This window comes from Thalia democratica, chromosome 4 (genome assembly GCF_965202585.1).
Source record: "Thalia democratica chromosome 4, ktThaDemo2.hap1.1, whole genome shotgun sequence".
In the NCBI taxonomy this organism is placed as follows: Eukaryota; Metazoa; Chordata; class Thaliacea; order Salpida; family Salpidae; genus Thalia; species Thalia democratica.
Genome location: NC_139168.1, coordinates 44,607,256 through 44,625,947, shown reverse-complemented (window position 1 = coordinate 44,625,947; position 18,692 = coordinate 44,607,256). Strand labels below are relative to the sequence as shown.

Genomic DNA, 18,692 nt, shown 5'->3' with positions numbered 1-18,692 from the left:
ATATTTTTATTTTAAAATCTGTTTTTAAATGCTATCTAACCTCTCTATATCTTTAGACTTTGTAAACTTATGTTCCTTGACTAATTGATAAACATTTAGTTATACTTCAGTATATCAAAAATTATTTTAACAATAAGAGATTAAATTAAAATTCTGATTGAAACATGACTGTGTTAATTAAGAAAGCATAATGAAATAATGAGAGTTTAAAACACAAATAAATAATACAGCTTTCTTGCCTTGTATATGAATAAAGCTACACAAATTTTAATGTAGACACCATACCATTTCTTAATTGTAAACAAATGCTTAACTATAAATTGAATTTGCTAAGTAGAATATAATATAAATGTTACGCGTCAAATAAGTCACCTTTAAATAAATATAAAGATAAAATATACTAATTATAAAATTAGAAAAAAAAATTTTACAAGTATTTTTATTTTAAATATATTTAAATCCTTTATTTTTGGTATATGTATAGTTTTATATTTTGTTTTCAAAATTATAAATAAAGTAAACAAACTGTTAAAAAATTGAAAAGTCCCCAGTCTGCTTTTAACTAAAAGCAATATCAAAAAACAGACATTATAGTAAGTATATTTGGTACCTCTCGAATTTTTACGATCCCTCGTATCTTTACACATCTTTTTTTAGGACACAATGTGCGTAAATAAGCGAGAGGTTACTGTAAATAATAGAGTTTTAAATATTTCTCAGTTTGGTTTTGGAGAGAATTTTACCACTACTTTATCTCTTTCAGATTTTGTTCAAGGGGTTCTGTCCAATTTTGACAAAGTAAACGCAATTTAAGTAGTCTTTTCGGATTTAAGTTTAGCATTTGATAAAATGATAGAAATATCTTACTAAGGAGATTGAAATGTTATGGTGTTAGAGGAAATATGTATCTACTAAATAGATCATTTCTAGATCGAAGAAACCAGTTAGTTAGCTTTGGAGGATATGAGTCAAGCTGTGAAAAAAGTGAAGTTAGTGTACCACAAGACTCAGTGTTAGAACCGTTATTTTTCGTAATACATATAAATGACTTACAGAATAACATTAGTCTTAGTGACCTCAACTTTGCAGATGATACAATGCTATACAAAAAATTCACGAAAACGCGTACTTAAATAATAGTAAAAGTTTTAATAGTGAAATAAAAAAGGTATCAAATTGGCTTATGTGAAACAAACTTAAATTAAACCTTAATAAAACCAGAAGCATGATTCTACAACAATCAAAAAATAGTTTTTGGAAAAATATAAATCTTAATAAAAAAATAGGTAAAACAGTTAAAACATACACAAGTAGCTGTTAAAACTTGAAAATAATTATAGACAGAAATTTAAAATGATCAGAACACATAGAAAATATGAAAACAAAATTACAAAAAACATTGGGTGTAGATTATAAAACGAAACACCTATTAAATGAAAAAAACATTATATTTGAATCTTTTTAATCCTTTGCTTATGAGCAATGTTAGATATGGCTTGTTGTGCTGGGGAATAACTAATAAAAAATGTATAGATGATATCAAAATTCTCATAAACATTGCACTTAGATGCATACATTATAAGAAATATGGTTATAGTGTAAGAGATTTAAAAACTCATAAAAAAATATTAAATATTTAAAGTCTGTATCTATATAAACTAGGTCTGTTTATGTTTAAGTTAAACAATAATTTCTTACCAGCTAACTTTAATAATTACAAAAAAAGTGTAAAAATATTTTCATAATTATCATACGAGATCTTCAGAAACTCATTTTTTCTACCTAAATCGAACAGCTAAATAGGTAATAAATCTCTATCCTACCAAGGAAGTAAGTTATAGAAAAATAAGTATATGTTTACGAAATATAATATTTTTTGGAAAGTTCCAGGATGAACTTAAAGTTACCTATTAAATAGTGATTATCAAGGTCATTAGTGATCATTGCTACTCGTCTGTTTACTTTTGAGTTAATAAAGTTTGTCATTTAACACCCAACATTTTTTCTTTGTTTAAAAGTTGATTTTTTTGGTTACAATAACATTGGTTTAGTCTAGATTGCAGCATTTTCTATCCGGTTATTAGTTAGATTATTTTTTTAGATCAATATTTTTTATCATTTTTTTTTAACTTTAGCACGCCAATGTAAAAAAAAAAGTTATATATGTATATACTTTAACTGAAATTAAGTAGTCAAATAGTAAGCTGAGATAAGTTTTTCAAGCAAAATTATTTTTTTTTTATTCTATGGAAACCAAAAAACAAATCTTCTTTTTTATGTTTGCAAATATTGTTTGCTTTCTATTATTACATTTTTTGACTTAGACTGGTACTCAAAATAAAAAAAAGTATATTTCAAAATTAGAGGAAGTCTGTTGTTCTGTTGTATTATTCATTTGTATTTTTTTTTTCTTATTAAATGTATGAATGTTATTGTACTTATCTTTATATTTTCACTTATAAAAGTTAAGTTCAGTTATGGTAGAATTCACTTTACTAAAATTATTACAAAATTATAGAATAGTTTATTTGTTTATCCGAATGTAAAAATATTTTTACTGTTCAACTAAAATTATTAAATAAAAAAGAAAAATTACCCTTATAGCAAAAATAACTTATAAAAATTAACGTAAAAATATTTCAGTGTATTACATTTCTACCTTCTATAAAGAAGTTGTAACCTATCATTCAAGTTTTCGCATTTTGCTATTAGTATTGTTTAACTCCTTTTATAAGTTTATTTAAAGTTATACATGTTTTCTCTTAGTTTTTATGTTATTTGACAAGCTTTTAAGTACATTTTCAAACACAAAGTTTATCTAATTTTTGTTTAGTTTTCTTTTCTTTCATTTCGTTGAATTGATTGATTTATTACTAACGATTTAAATATTTAGATGATAAAAAAAGGATGTGTAATAGCTCGTAAGAAATTTTATAAGCAGGTGGTGTACGACTCGATAACCGAAAGGTTCCTTTGTACGCCAGGTCCTTAGACCAAACTTTCTGAGCGCTTTTTTTTATTCGTTCAATAAACAATAACAATATTTTAATTATTGTTTAATATATGTATAATCTATTCGCCTTTTGTTATTAAGAATATTTTACGTTAGTACACTATAATTGAATTTAAAAAGAATAACTGCTACTTATATTAAGTTTATGTAGATTTAACTATAAATCTTCATTAATTTTATTTTTAGCGAAGTTTTAAAAAATTGAACTATTTAATGCTTAAAATAAACTCTTGAATTTTATAAATTTTATTACTATAATCTTTTAAAACTAAAATACATAACTAATATTGACATATTAAAAAAAAAAGTTTTACTTTTATTTATTTATCAAAAATATCCGAAAAACTTCAACAGTTTTACCAAAACAGTTCTAATTCACATACTTTCAATACTTCTTAAACACTTATCAATTAATATTGTTCTTAAAACAACAAAAAAATTGTTGCAAACTTTGAGTAGTAAGAAATCAATAAGAAAAAAAACGATGTGATTTTTAATACCTAGAAAAGTAATAGGATCGAATTTTTTAGTTATGGCAGTATACTAATTTCTAGTTTGAAAATTGGCGGGAGAATAGTGGAAACTTGCCAGAGCGAGACCGTTTAACGGATAAACGTTTGTCAGAAAATCAGGAATTAAGTTGTGTGTAAAAGATAAAACAAAAGCATCAACATTTTTCGAAATTGTAAAAAAAAACTTTTGTCTTAATTTCAGAAACAATAACAGACTCTAGAAAAAGAAGGCAAGAATTAAAATTAAAATAAAATTAATCTCATCGCAAAACAGAACATTCAGAAACATTTTAAACTTCAGTGTCTTCTCCTCTAGTCTTCGATATCATAGTAATGACTTTTTCTAGTTTTAGAAATCTGTTTTTTTTTAATACTTAGTTTAGTAATTCTTCAAACTAGTTATTATTATTAATATTACCTCAGTATATTACTAGGTCATATATAACGTATGCATTATATTAGACATGTTCTTAAAAAATTATTTGTAAACATTTTCTGTTTTATATATTGAACAATAATGTATTATTAAAACTTTAATGTTTCTAAAAACATACCTTTCTTCATCTCAAAACTAAATTCTACTAATAAAAAAAGAAGTTTTATAACTTTATTTTTACTATTTTCTTGAAAGAAAGGAAAAAATGAAATAAGTATAAGGCTTTTCTAGATTTTTGAACAAAATCAGGTCATTGTACAACTATTTATATATATGTATTTTATATTAAAATTTCTTATAACTTAAAGTTTTTCTATAAAAAAAAACAGAACTTTTAATATAAGTTTAAAATATTTTTAACAACTTATTTTGAAAAAAAAAAAGATTATTATCATATTTTTTTAGTTTTTATTTAAATTTTAAGTTACTACAAAATATTTGTAAGTAATGTTCCTGGTGTACTATTAATTAGTAAAAAATACATACTTAAAAGTAAAACCGATCATTCACCATGCATCATTCCTCCATTGGTTGCTAACGACAAGCATCCGTTAGCTGACAGGGACGATTGGTGGTCCAGAGGTCTCATAACTGGTGCAAAAGCACTTTTGTTCTTTCCTGAGGATAGCGAAAGCGGCGATTGAACAAGACTCAATATGGCATCGTGGGATCCCGAGTTGCTGCTAGTGACTATCTGAGAAGGCTGTTGAAATGTGTTCATCACAACTGTGTTGTGCGGAGAATGCGATGGAAATATAACTTCACCTAAAATCAAAACAGTTATATATATTATTTTTCTGTTTATTAAAAATATACACTGATAGAAAACTATGGTTATAATAATATTTTCTTTTTGAAGATTGTCTGTCAAAGACGCGTTACAATGAAAATAGACCCGTTACAATTAACAAACGGACATCTACTTTCATTGTGGAGCGACCTAGCAGATAATTTGTCGTAATAGAATATAATAGAATAGCCTTTTATTAAATTTTTTTTCTCATTCTGTTTTTCTTAAAGCTTTTTAACGTTTTCTTAAACTTGGTTAAATATATAACCTAAAAAAAACACACCTCGAATAAACTTTATATAACAAATATATAACTAGCATTATTTATAATGGAGAAATTTTATTTACTTGTTATTGTTGACGATGTTTGTTCACCCATTTGAAGTGGCGATTGCGAATTGTTCATGTTTGTAAACGATGAAGTAGCGGAAGAGCCAGTAGAAGCAGTCGACCCATAACAGCCGGTTTGTACGAATCCTGCAGAGTTGGCAGCAATGAAGTTTGAAGACAGCACCCTTGCATTCGAGTTGTTGGAGTTGTTAGAATGGTGAAAACCCGTTGCTATCTGATGATGGTCAACCGTCGTTAGAATATTGTGAGTAGACGAAGGCTGTGGTGAGTACGTGTTGCCTTGCTGAGGGCTTCTTGCATATGAATTGCCTTGTGGTGACCCGTCTTCTCTTGAATAGCCTGCGTAAACCACAAGGGAACAAAAATTAGAAAAAAGAAACGATTAGTAAAAAGTAAGTTGATTATGGCAACTGCTATTAAAAAACGCGCGGTAATTTACAGTTGCTGTTTTTTACCACAATGGCTTCCTCTGTTGCGCGTTTTTATTAAAAAAAATAAGTTTGATCAAATGTTTGACTAATTTAACAATAACATTTAAGAAAATAAAAATAGTCATTGCTGTTTATTAAAAACTAATTTATAAAAACAATATGTTTACTCAAAATTTTAGCTACAAGTTATGTTTTATTTGAACAAAAGTTTAACTATAACTGAGGATCTCATCAATCTCTTTGATTAGTATTGTGTTAAAAAAAAATGGTGAATTAGTAAGTTCTATAATTATATTATAAAAGTTACTAGTAGTTAGTTTACCTATCCATATGGAAATAAAATATAAAACGTATAATATATATATTTAGTTTAAACTACGATTTTTCTAAACTGAAACCTCACTAATAATAAAAAATTATACGATTTTAACTAAAAATAATCTATAAACGTATTAAAATTAAGTGCAATGATGAGAAAGCTACTACAATAGGCTTCAGTTGAGGATTTATTTTGAACAAACCTATCAAACCTGAATCGCTCCCAGTGTTTGTCCCAGACACAAGAATGCTTGATCCACCTACACTTGTATCGTACCTATCTGCTATACCTGCAAAGGGACTGGAAAATCCATGCATAGATGAGCTTGAAGCTCTATTGGGTAAAAAACTAGAACCATGAGCGTTAAGATGAGATGTAAACGTTGCTGATGGTCCAATACTAGCTGGACCAATGTTGTGATAGTTCGCTCTTGAAACTGTGTCCATAAACTCATACAAGCGAACCAAAACAGCTTCCTGAAATTAATAACACTTTAACAGTTATAGAGAAAATACTAGAGTTTAGTTTCGACGACGGTCTATAAAAATATTCAATAAAAAATTTTTAACTTAAAACCATTTCTAGATATTTAATTTTTTACCATCAGTTTATTTTTAGCTAAAAAACTAACAGTTTTTTCTAATTAAAGTTCAAAATTTTAGTAAATATTCAAACACGATTTATCTATTTTCCTAAACTTACAACTGTATTTCATTGTATTACTTTGATATCATTATTATTTTTTAATTAAAAACTTATATGAATTAGTAAATGAATTTATTTTACAAACTAAGTTTCGGTCAAAGACCTCGTCAGTGCTTAAATAAATCTTATCCAAATAGAATTCTATTTGAATTACATTCTATTTGAATAAGATTTATTTAAGCACTGACGAGGTCTTTGACCGAAACTTAATTTGAAAAATAAATTCTTGAAAGATTAAGTTCATTATCTATCCTCTAGTAGTTGAGATCTCTTTATTTGTTTTCTTAAAACCAAAACATATAATATGAATTAGTAAATACAGACTGTTAGCAAACCAAAAAACTAAGTTTTCTTTATGTAAGTGCATAAAAAGTTAAGACTATTTAAAATTAACATTAAATATATGTTTATTTTTAATTTACTATATGTATCATTTTACATTGCTAAGACGTTCTGGATCATTTGAGTATCTTGGTACGACTCCACGTAATCTTTGCAATACTGTTTCCATACTGGTCTCATTTACAGCTGTGTTTAAAATTTTACCAAAATAGAGTTAACAATTAAATTTAACTTATTTTTGTTTTAATTGCCTTTTAATCAGTATAAGTGTGTTGTTAAGTTAAGTTATTGATTTAAACAAAAATAAAGTATGTACTAAGAAAATAGGTTTGTATTTGTAATATTAAAATAACTAACCTGTATACATAAACCTGATTGGGTTAGCGACATTGTAGTGTTTGTTTTTATAGACGAGCACAACATCAACTGGGCCTGGTGCTGAGCGAGCTGGTATCTGGACTCTCATCGCGTGCGGGGTGATTATCTTTATTTTAATATATTACTTACAAAAGTTTTAAAATACTTAACAAACAATTAGAATATTTTTACCTCCGCCCATACAACAGTACTACCGAACAAGACTTGAACTCCTTCGACAAAGTTGTCGCCTATTATTACAACGCTAGATCCTCCGGAAATCCAACCTTCTGACGGATTTATTGCTTTGATAACTGGAGCTAAAGCATAATATTATTAAACTACATGTGTAATTAAAAAGTTAGTTTCCAAAAACTCCGATTATTATAAAAAGTAACCTTCAAATAAAATATTATTTTCAGTTTTCGCAAACAACAATTGCTCTGTACATAAAAAGCTATTTTTTTTAAATGCTTAGTTTTTACTTAAAAACAATTTCATAGAGCTCAAGAGAATTGACCAATTACTTAGTTGTTGGTCATTAAATAATAATATTCCCACAGAGCACCTGCAACAACTTATTGATGCCAATAAAACCACTGCCAGCTTATACAATTGATATTAAGTCTACTGGGTATACAATCAATTGTTATACTATGAAAACTTAGTCCCAAAGGATGCATATTTGATTTACTTCTTGATTATGTGAGATAGTATCTAATTACCACTCTGACTAAACTTATCACTAAACTTCCTATTCATCAAGTGTTATACACAGTCACAAGGGAATCATAATAATCTTATCTTAACTGACTTTACAATGGCGGGAATACTAAACAGTATAAATCTTGTAGAAGTAATTATATTAAAAGCAACTAAACTCAAATAAAGATAAAATTATTTTTTATAACTTAAATTTTACACCTTTAATCTAAGAAGTGAAAACTAATAAACTATGCAAAACAAAATGACCAATACGTTTTGAATTTAGTTTTATAAAAATTGAATAATATTGTTTTACTTTACAAACAAAAATTATTAAATTGTATTTATATTAAAAAACTTAAAGTATAAAAGCTTTAAATGATTATTTTTTTCATACAACGGCATATGTAACCTTTAAACTTTTTGTTGAAAACTTAAAGCCTTATTTATTAACAGTTTAAACAGGAAAAACTATAATTAACCGCAATAAAGTACTTTAGCTTTAATTATTGAAGAGAGTTTAAAAACTAAAAGCTTTACTCTTAGTTTTACTTATCTGAAAATTTGAAAATTAATATGATTCTAACCTGAAGATTTTATAAAACTTTTGTCATGCACAAGAAATCTGTTTTTAAGTAAAGTTACCACATAATAAAATAAGTGTTCTACTTTCATATTGCAAATAAAATTTTTCGTCCTAAATTTAATACGAACCATATTTTGTAAACTTAAAAAAGTTCAAAACAAAGTTTATCTTAAGTTTCTGATGAACCTTTCATGACCTATTTTAAGTAAACTTCAAATTGAATTAAATTGCACTTAAGAAAAATTTGTGTATTTTTTCTTGAATATTTAAAAAACACTTAAAATAATATTACATGAACGTAGCAATCAAAAATTACATACTTTAAATAAATTAATTTTTGAGGTTTTTAGTTTTTAATTAAAAAAATAGTACCAGTACAAATAGTTTACTATAAAACTAAAGAAAAAATCATAACTAATAACGTTTGATTTTGTTGAAACAAAAAAAAAACATTAACTGAAAACTTAAATGTTTTAAGTTTAACATAGATGATATTTTCTTTGTAAATATTTCATGATATCGATTATTATTTTTAGTCTAAAAGTCTATTACTTAAATTTACTTAAATATTTAAAGTACAGTACAAAAACATTTAGGTGGTTAAAAAGTAAGTTTAACAATTAGTACCGGTGTTGTTGATTATTTTTACATGTTCTTTTTTGCAAAAAAATTCTAACCACAAGATGACGTTTTGTACATGCTTTTAAACTGAATTAAAATTCAAGCGAATTTAAACAATTTATTTCAGTTTTTACCGATCATGAAAAAGAATATATAATTTTTTTTTACCACATCATCAAACAATCAAAACTAATTTTATTAACAACTAACTTGTTGTATTTGTTGAATTTTCGTTTGCTTTTTTGTTTCTTCGACCATGTTTTGAGTTGTTGTGGACAAACATATTTTCAGAAATGGCTAACCAGCCTGTGTCCACACGTACTGACTGTGAAACTACTACCTACCATTAAAAATTGATGAATAGAAAAACTTATTTAGTCTTTAAAAAAAATACAAACTTTTAAGTGTTTTGGTATTTAATATATAGATATTACTTACAATTTTATTTTATAAGGTAAATTCATTTTATTTGATTTTATATACAAAAGTTTTTAAGAAGTAACTATTAAAAGTATTTTAAGATTTCTGAAATATATTTTTTTTGTTAACGTCAAAAATCATAATCAAAATTATTGCCATATAGTTTAATTTACATATTAATATATTACATGCATCTTAGAAAAACAAGTAGTGTTTTTTGTAAAATAAAAATGATATAAATATGTTTCTATATTAACCTGAAATCTTCGCATATCTCTTGGATTTCCAGCGTTTTTTAAGCAGTTTTGGTTGCATTTTAGAAAAAACTTTACCATATACCTGTAACAAACATACATTGTTAGTACCAAAGTAGCATTAAAATTAAGCATAATAATATCATTTAACGTGTAAATTTCAACGTCGTAAGGTGGTTTATATGTTTTTGTTTTAAATACAGTTTAATATAAAAATGGTATAATACAGATATTTAAAAAAAAAATTTGTGTTTGAACTTAAAATTTTTGATAGATTTCAGCCTATTAGAAATCGGAAGCAGGAAAATTAACAAGCAGCTTTGCTATGACAACGTACTGCTACATGTGATTCGGCATGAAAGTATCGATTTTGTGTCGTGCACTTCTGTTGGTTTGTATTTTGATGTCCCTTTTTTATATTTGGACCAAAATCTTTACAAAAAAAAATCAGAGATTATCAAAATTTAATTTTGATCGTCTCTAATCACGTGTAAAGCGTTTAAATTTAAACCATTTCATAAGCATACAGTTTATTTGTTACATTACAATGTTTCAATTGAGTTATGTAAAAGTTATCTTCCGAACTAACTTCTACAAGTTTTGAAACGCCTTTACTTAAATCGCGGAACGCATGACTTAAAAATAGAAATGACAAATTTGTACGGCGTGTTTATCAAACTCTGCTAAAGCTTCGTAACACAAACTAGCCAACTTTGAAGTTTTCTTTGCACAAAAACTACTCGTCAAATTTAGGCTAATTATTTTTTAAACTTTTAAAAGTTATTAAAAATCACCTTTCTTGAATAACAGGGTCTGAAGGAGTTTCATTTCTATTTCCACAGCTTTTTTTTTCACAACATCGACTGTTTACGATAAATAAATATTGTTTTTGCTTATTTAGTAAAAAAAGAAAGCAGTAGCTATTTTTTATGATAATTCGCAAATCAAACCTGCACATAATTTCGTGTGTCAATAAAACTCTTCTCATTTCTGGGTTCTTATCTTGTCCTTCATAAGCTATGGGCTAAAAAAGTTTCGAGTGTAACTTAATCAATTTTTAGTTAAGATAATCAAATGTTACTTTAAATTTATTTTAAGTTTAAGATAAGTAAAACTATATAACTTTAAACTTAAATGTAGCTTTAAACATTACTTTAAACATAACTTAGTACATGTTACCTAAGTTATAAAACTACTTAGAATCACAATATTTTGAAATTTTAAAATGTTTTTTTTAAACAACTGGTTAAAAAAACTAGAGTTGCAATTATCATGACAGTTAAAGATTTTTAAACATTTTAATTTTATGTAATGCTTAATCAAACAATTGTTTAAAATATTGCATTATAATGCTTTTATATAAAAAAAAATTGGTTTAGCGTTAATTTTTTTTACCAAAAATAAATAAAAACATCTTTAAAACATAAATCAATTACAGTCGACTTTTTTACGTTTTTAGTTTTTTCAGTTACTGAATTAAGATTTTAGAAACGTTAATTTACGTTCAAAATTCTTATTTGAAAAAAACATTACAATGTTAGGGATTTTACATTAATCTGATATTAAAAATTTGTAGTTCTTAAAGCTTTAGCTCAAAACGATTATAACTTAAAAGTTTATTTGAAACCTGTTTAGTTGATGAATCAACAAGTCGAATAAAAATATCCTTTACTTCATGATAGCCACCTCTATGGGCAAAAGTAAGGTGGTAGTGAACACCATTATTTGTTTTTTCTCCATGGGCCTCCTAAAATTTATTGTTTTAAAAATTAAAGACTTAAAATGGCCACGTTGCGCTTACCGTTTCGTTTTCGATGAATTCTACGTAGGAGGCTCGTTGAACTTCAATCGAGTTGCCAAGTCTGTCTCGGAACACGAGAATAAAATTGAAGAAGTTAGATTTCCTAAGATTGTCAGGGGGTTGCTTTTGAAAAATTGCGCTATCGACTACCGTACATCTGATATAGTTTTTTTAATGCATTAAACTTATCAACTAGTTAGTTTTAAAAACTTATTAATAAACTTTTTAGTCTTTAATACACCAAGTTTTCTTTAATTACGTTTTAAATCAACGTTTTATTTTTATAAATTTTAAAATGCAAAACTAAAATACTTCTTAGAGTTTAAAATGTTCAAGCTTAAAGAAAAAAATGATAGTTTATAATTTTGAAGGTTTTAGTATAGACAAAAATTTCAATAGGTAGAAAGCCAATTTAATATGATAAAATTTAAATTCTTTTATTTTTACAAATCATGACATTTCTACGTTTAAGTGCTTAAAAAACTAAAAAAACTAAAAGGTCTGTGGACGGTATACGATATAGTAAACAATTTTTTCTCTTAACTATAACAACCTATATTTTTTAATTTAGAAAATATATAAGATTTCTAAAACAATATCTAAAAACATATTTTTATATATACATAATGTACTGTTATGAATTGTTTTAAATTGTTTTATTAACTGATTAAAGTTTTTGTGGGCTAGTGCACACTTATGAAAATACTGGTGTAAGCTGTGAATAAAAAATAAAATATAAAAGTAACTTGTAGTTATAGTTCTGCAAAAACTTTAAAAAAGTAGAAAACAATAGCTATATTTTAAATATTTTATTTTATTTTTATGCATGTTATCTGTAAAACGTATAAAATATTTCCAGTAATTGTTTTTCTAATTTCAAATGTATGCAAATAAATATCAAGGTTTAAAAGCTGTCTTAAAAAAATCAAATTAATTAACTACTACATTCTTATGTAAATTCTGATTTGTCATCGACTTTAGCTTTATTATAAGTTTGATTCTAAATAAAAAAATCTAATTTTTATAAAAAAATCTCTCATAAATTTCAAAAGAATATTTCTTTTTTATTTTTAAACTGCCTAACAAAATTAATCTTCTTAATAAATAATTTTACGACCGTTTGTTTAACTTATGTTATAGCCTATAAACTTTGTTGCTTTACTTAATTTATTCAAAACATACTGTGCTTTTTACAAAAATATGCTCTGTACACATAAAAAATCATAACTACATAGCAGGGATGCTTCTGTCTTGTGGCCTGAAACTATTGTGCTTATCTTACAACGTAGCAGTAGTTTTGTAGCAACTACTTTCCGTCGTACACTGAACTATAGTGTGAACTTCTCTCTTTCTTTTATCATGGGATCAATCGAAATGCAACTTAATAAATCTCACTCTTACTAAAGAGTAAACTAAATTTTTCAGAATCAATATTTTTTCAGTTTAACAAAATCTCACCTGAGTTTAAACAATAACTATCACTTTATTAAAACTAAGAATACCCGTAAAAATTAAACAAAAATTTATAGTTTGAAAGATTGTAACAGTAATCAAATAGTATTTTTACCAAGAAACCTTACATAAAGTTTAATCAATAAAATCACAAAAAAAAAACATAAATTGCATATTGCACTTCACATCTACATTCTCTCTAAAATGTATGCTGAATATTTTTTCTCTTTTTCACAACGACTTAATTAAATGATTTAAGTAAATTAATAAGCGTTTTTTTTAATAGTTTAACTTTAAACTTTAATACTTAGTAGTGATAGATATTGATGAATACTCATACTTAACGTCTACAATTTGGTCCTGAATTAAAATAAAAAGTTTTCGGAAGCGTTTTAATATATTGTTAGTATGTTATTTACTACTTATTAACCATACTTTATTTTTTAGTCTAATTATTTTTAACGATTCAAATTATATTGAACACAAATGTTTAAGATAGCTGTAGGAATGTTAGACAATAGTATCTATCATTTCAAATTAAGTTCAAATTAAAAATAACAAAAGGATTTATTAGCTGGTAATTTACTCCAGATTTCTATATACATTTATACAAAGGTTACACTAAAAAGTATAAATTTACTGTAACAAACTTCCACCAAAATAAGTAGCAGCTGAACAAAATGTTCAACTGTCATATATCAGCTGTCCAAAAACATATTACAAAGTATTTTTTATCAATTTAAGTTACTAAAATGAATATCAATATATTTACTTCAATGTAGTTTAGGAATAAAAAAAGCTGTGTTACCACAAAAGAAAAGTTTAAACAAACAGTTAACTGAATACAACGAATAAATTACCTTGTCTTAACTTAATTAAAAAGTAGCTTATATGCATAATGTTTGATAAACTTAACTTTTAAAAGTTTTTATAACTTTATTTAAAAATTATTCATGTTTGAATAATTTTATTTTTAATACATTAATAATTTGTTTTGAACTTAAAATATAGTTATTTTATTATTCTAAAAGTATTATAGTTACTATAAGTGCTCTATAAATTGATATTTTACTAGAATTAAACAAAAACTTTTTAAAGGACTATGCTCGATTGTTCGTTTTTTTTTTAACTTAATAAGTTAATTTTATTAAAATATCTACAATCTTGATTTACAATATAGGTAAAAAAAAATCATTGTCAAAGTATAGAGTTTGTTTTCAATTAAGAAAATGTTGATAAATTATAAACATTGTCGATTATGAAATCTGAACTTAGTTATTGAGTTTCATTTTTTGTAAAGCTTTTTTAATCATTATTAACATGTTTCAGCGAAGCATTTTTACTAAAAACAGGATGTCGTAATTACAACGACAACAAAAAAGTTCTCACAAACTGACCCGGTTTGATGTGATGTCACAATAGAAGCTGGTTCCATATGTCTCGTTTGCACCCACTGACACGTGTTGCCTTGTTGCATGTTCTGCTGCTCAAGTTGCCGGGATCCAGCTGCTATAGATACTGCTGCCATACCGACGATCTGTTGCAAATGCTGCAATTTATTAGCTGAAAGCATTTCCGACGCGATCAAATTTTGTGACAATTTCAAAGTCATCGTTTGATTAATAGCTAACCTCGTTTTTGGTTAAGAATGAATACTTTAACAATAAGTATTTATAGAAAGAATAAAAATTTGATTTTAGTAATAAGATGGTTTTACTCTAAAGATTTTAGATTCTTCAAATGAATTTAATTTGTACGTAAATACACAGTTAAAGAAAAATAATTATTTATATTTCGTTAAGATTTTGCAAAAATTTAAACCAGTTATAAACTTTAAGTTCATTTAAGCAATACAGCATTTCAATTAGAAGGTAACAGTAACACATATTATACACTTTAGCGTACTTCTTCTGTATTTAAAATTTTTACTTGTTTTGCGATAATTTCGTATCGTTTGCTCATAAGACAGGGAAGTCTTTTTATCTAGAAATATTAAAGCAAAAGTTTATAAGTAAAAACTAAAGTTTTAGCTTTAATGTTGTGCAAAGTTTTAAAGTTTTAAATTTATAAAAAACTAAGTACTAATAGAAGAATAAGTGAAAACATACTTTTACCAGTTGAAGTCAATTTTTCCTAAAGTTTCTGTAGGGGCGATTTTGGCTTTTAAGGACGTTAATAAGTAAGGTGGCGAAAAAGTAAATTAACTAGTAAATGGGCGATACCCTACAAATTGGGTGATTGTTTTTAAAGTTCGATTTTTTTTTATTAAAAAGTTAATATTCAATTAAACTTGAATTTTTATCGAGTAGTTAACGCATTTATTAATATAAACATATCAAATATTTTTTCATTCATAAAGCAAATTAAAAAAAAACAAAAATTCTATAATCCGAAGTAATCAATAAAGGCTGTTCAAATTTTTGCGATAAAAACAATACTTTTTATAAGACAAAAGAGTTTTTAGCTATGATAGAGCATAAGACTCAAAATAAAGTATGTTATTAAATTTGTTTTTTATTAATTTATAAATCTTAGTTTACGACGATGTTTTTAACTAGTTGTTAAACATCTTGTTACTTAAAGAGTTAATATGGTTTATTACTATGGAATATTTAAGGAAGTTTAACAACTAAAACATTTTTATAAGGAATTTAAAAATTTAAAAGATACATTCATATAAACATTACATTTAAAATTTCACTAAATCACAAAAAACTAAATTAGTGTAAAAAACTGAAGATAATTTTTTAACTATTGTTTTAAAACAAAGTTCGAGCGGGATGACTTCAACAATAAATGCAACTTACATAAACAGTTTTATTTTAAAAATTATTAATATTACTTTTTTGTTGTTTTCTTTAATTTATCTTAATTTTAACTTATTTATTATGCTTATATCACTACATTTAACTATAATTTAATTGTCAATTAAAAAGTGGTTTCATACCTGCATTAAATATAATATAGTAAACTTTGTGTTGTTTTTAAAAGTTTTGGTGTTTCATAAAAAACATTTTATTTTAATCAAAAGAAATATCAGTACTTATTACAATAAAGATTTTTTCATAACTATATACTTTTTTATGTTTAAATTCTTTTAGGCTAAAGTTTTAAGCTTAGCTAGTTACAATCAGTTTTAATATTTGACTTAATGCTTCTCGCAGTCCTATCTTGCATTCGCTCTTAACATTTTATTTATACTTACTTTATTATTCATTTAAAAACAAATAACTAGTTGTTCTAACATTTCAAATTAAACAAACTTGTGAATCTAAACTAAAACAAAATTAACTTTTATTTAAAGCAGTATTTTAGATTTAAAACAACATTTTTTGACATAGATACTATTCTTCAATGTAAGAAAATACCTTTGTATAAATATTACTTATTGTTTATAGTAAACAAAACAGCAAAGTGTTCATAAGTGTATTGAAAGTCCGTAAAAGCGATAGCGGCGCCCGTTTTTAATTACTCAAAATTATTAACCATTTAGAATTGTAACAACTTAGTATTTATACGTTCTTTAACTCGAAATATCTTACTCTAATTTTAAAATCAAACAACTTTTAAAAATCAAAAAAGATCAAACAAACATCAAAACTTTGCTCCGTTAATGTGGCTTTTAACTTACTAACTGAACTAAGTTTATTTTAATTTGTTAATCAAAATTGTATTCAAAATTTTTTGAAAATTAAGTAATTAAACTAGATGACAAGTCAATAAAATTGATATTATATTCTAATATTATAGTCTTATTAACATATATAGAAAATGTTTGTAACTGTTTATTTTGATGTGAATCGAAACTAACTTTTAAGTTGATTAGTTTTCTAATTTTTTTCAAATAAAAGTTTGTTACATTTTTTAGTTGGTAATAAAAAATCTTTTTTTCTACTGATAAAAATTACTTTAACTATATCTAACCCTAGGCTTGTGTTAGGAACTGTTACATATACAATAAGCTTTTTTTACTTGAAGCTTCTATGAAACATCATAGTATATGAACATATTTAATTAAAACTGTATGTAAACATTTCAATTAATATTTGTTGTGTAAACTAAAAACAATAATTGTTATAATTAGTAAAAACAATTAAAATAATTAGTTTATATTTTATTTCAATATATAAAAGGTACGCTTTATTTGCAGGTGTCCTATTTCCTAAAAACTATTAATGAAAAATTATAAAAAAGTTTTACAATAAAAAGCAATATTCATAACTACTCCAAATGACTCAATTTAATTTAGTTCTAAAATCGTATTTAAAAAGAGAATGCTTGCTCTGTAGAACGTTCAGACTTTTGTAAGCTTCTTATTTTTATTACGTATGTCCGTTTATTTAGATAAAATTAGAAAAAATACAACACATCACATTCAAACATAAACAACTAAATAAACTAACCGCTGGCTTAGATTCTACCAACATTGAAGGAGTAAAGTCTGCATGATAGATGTCCAGTTTTGTAGCGGACTTTACACCTTGTTGGGTCTGTCCGCCTTGCTGTGTATGGTCTTGATGATGCTGCAGTCTCGGAACCAATGTGTTCATTTTTATTGAAATAATTTTTGTTATAACAACGAAAAATAATGTTTAAAATTTTCTGTGTAGCTCAGTGTTGTATATTAGATACAAATATCTTAGCTTCTTAAAAATACTAGCTGCAAAATAAACTTAGTTACAAATACCATGTTTAAGAAAATAATCACTTATACTAATGTATATAAATTATTTTTTAACAAATCTTAAAATAAACGTATACAGAAGTATTTAAAAAAAAAGTATAGGTCGCAACCACATTGTTTGAAGTGTGAGACCACAAACAAGAGTCTATTAGTCCACTGAGACCAAACAGCAAGAGTATGAGGTTGGTCTACCGAATACACTATATTCTGGTTGTGAGCCATCCCATTGAGAGTTGATTTATAAAGCTTGTCTGCCTTTCTTCTCTATTAGAAACTCGCGCTTGCCTAATGTTCGCCACTACTAGTGGGCTGAATGAGCGAAAGGTAGAGACAGTAGTAACTTTGTGTATCAATTTTGAACCGCCATCAAAGAAAGTTATAGAAGAACTATTGAAATGAAAGAGAGGTTAGAAAAAAGGGTAATAGTAAGTTAGTAGGATTTGCAATTAGCATAGTAAATGCAGATTAAAATAATATAAGCAAAAATAGTTAGTTATTCTAGATATTATATTAACTAATGATCTAAATACCACAAAAGCATTTTTATTCCATATAAAAACTTGTTAGAAGTTGCTGCTTTTGTAAAATCATTAACTCCTATAGAATATTAAGCGATAAGTTTAATATTTAAGCATCAAAATTGAATACAACATAAAGTAACAAAATATATACATTTTGTTGTGTGAAATGTATATCAGATAGTACAATTATGTATCAAAAGAAACAAAACTTACTTAAAAAACCCAAAACATATAAATTGTTAATAAAAATGGTTTTCGATAAATTTATCACAACTTTTTCTTAAAAAAACCAAAATGAACCTAATAACTTCATGTTTAATTTAGATTTTTGAGGACTCTAAGCAACAAAAAAACATGATTGTGACGTAACATAACGGAAGCGGTATTATAGC

The 18,692-nt window shown here is 25.5% G+C and overlaps 1 protein-coding gene across 3 annotated transcripts; it reads right to left on the bottom strand.

The window, feature by feature from the left end:
• Positions 1 to 3,474: 3,474 nt before the first annotated feature.
• Positions 3,475 to 17,744, bottom strand: LOC145834377 (transcription factor coe2-like). Of its 3 annotated transcripts, none has more exons than XM_082941791.1 (15): positions 17,499 to 17,744; positions 14,493 to 14,632; positions 11,644 to 11,800; positions 11,470 to 11,589; positions 10,793 to 10,866; positions 10,637 to 10,705; positions 9,846 to 9,927; positions 9,379 to 9,508; positions 7,449 to 7,576; positions 7,257 to 7,383; positions 6,997 to 7,085; positions 6,055 to 6,328; positions 5,100 to 5,441; positions 4,448 to 4,726; positions 3,475 to 3,882 (listed from the first exon to the last, which is right to left on the bottom strand). In XM_082941791.1, the coding sequence occupies exons 1-14, from the start codon at positions 17,643 to 17,645 to the stop codon at positions 4,464 to 4,466; spliced, it is 2,142 nt and encodes a 713-aa protein (XP_082797917.1). In that variant the 5' UTR covers positions 17,646 to 17,744; the 3' UTR covers positions 3,475 to 3,882; positions 4,448 to 4,463. The 3 variants fall into 3 exon arrangements, with proteins under 3 accessions (XP_082797917.1, XP_082797918.1, XP_082797919.1); XM_082941792.1 differs by having other exon boundaries at positions 4,472 to 4,726; XM_082941793.1 differs by having other exon boundaries at positions 6,064 to 6,328.
• Between the last annotated feature and the right edge of the window lie 948 nt (positions 17,745 to 18,692).

Bases quoted from the DNA above. Each gene is read 5' to 3' on its own strand.
- LOC145834377 (XM_082941791.1), bottom strand. From the start codon at position 17,645: ATGAACACATTGGTTCCGAGACTGCAGCATCATCAAGACCATACACAG. The intron at 7,384-7,448 runs GTAAAAATATTC...ATTAAAATAAAG, and splicing joins GTACTGTTGTATGGGCGGAG to ATAATCACCCCGCACGCGAT. The intron at 6,329-6,996 runs GTAAAATGATAC...TATTAATTTCAG, and splicing joins ATCCAGAACGTCTTAGCAAT to GAAGCTGTTTTGGTTCGCTT.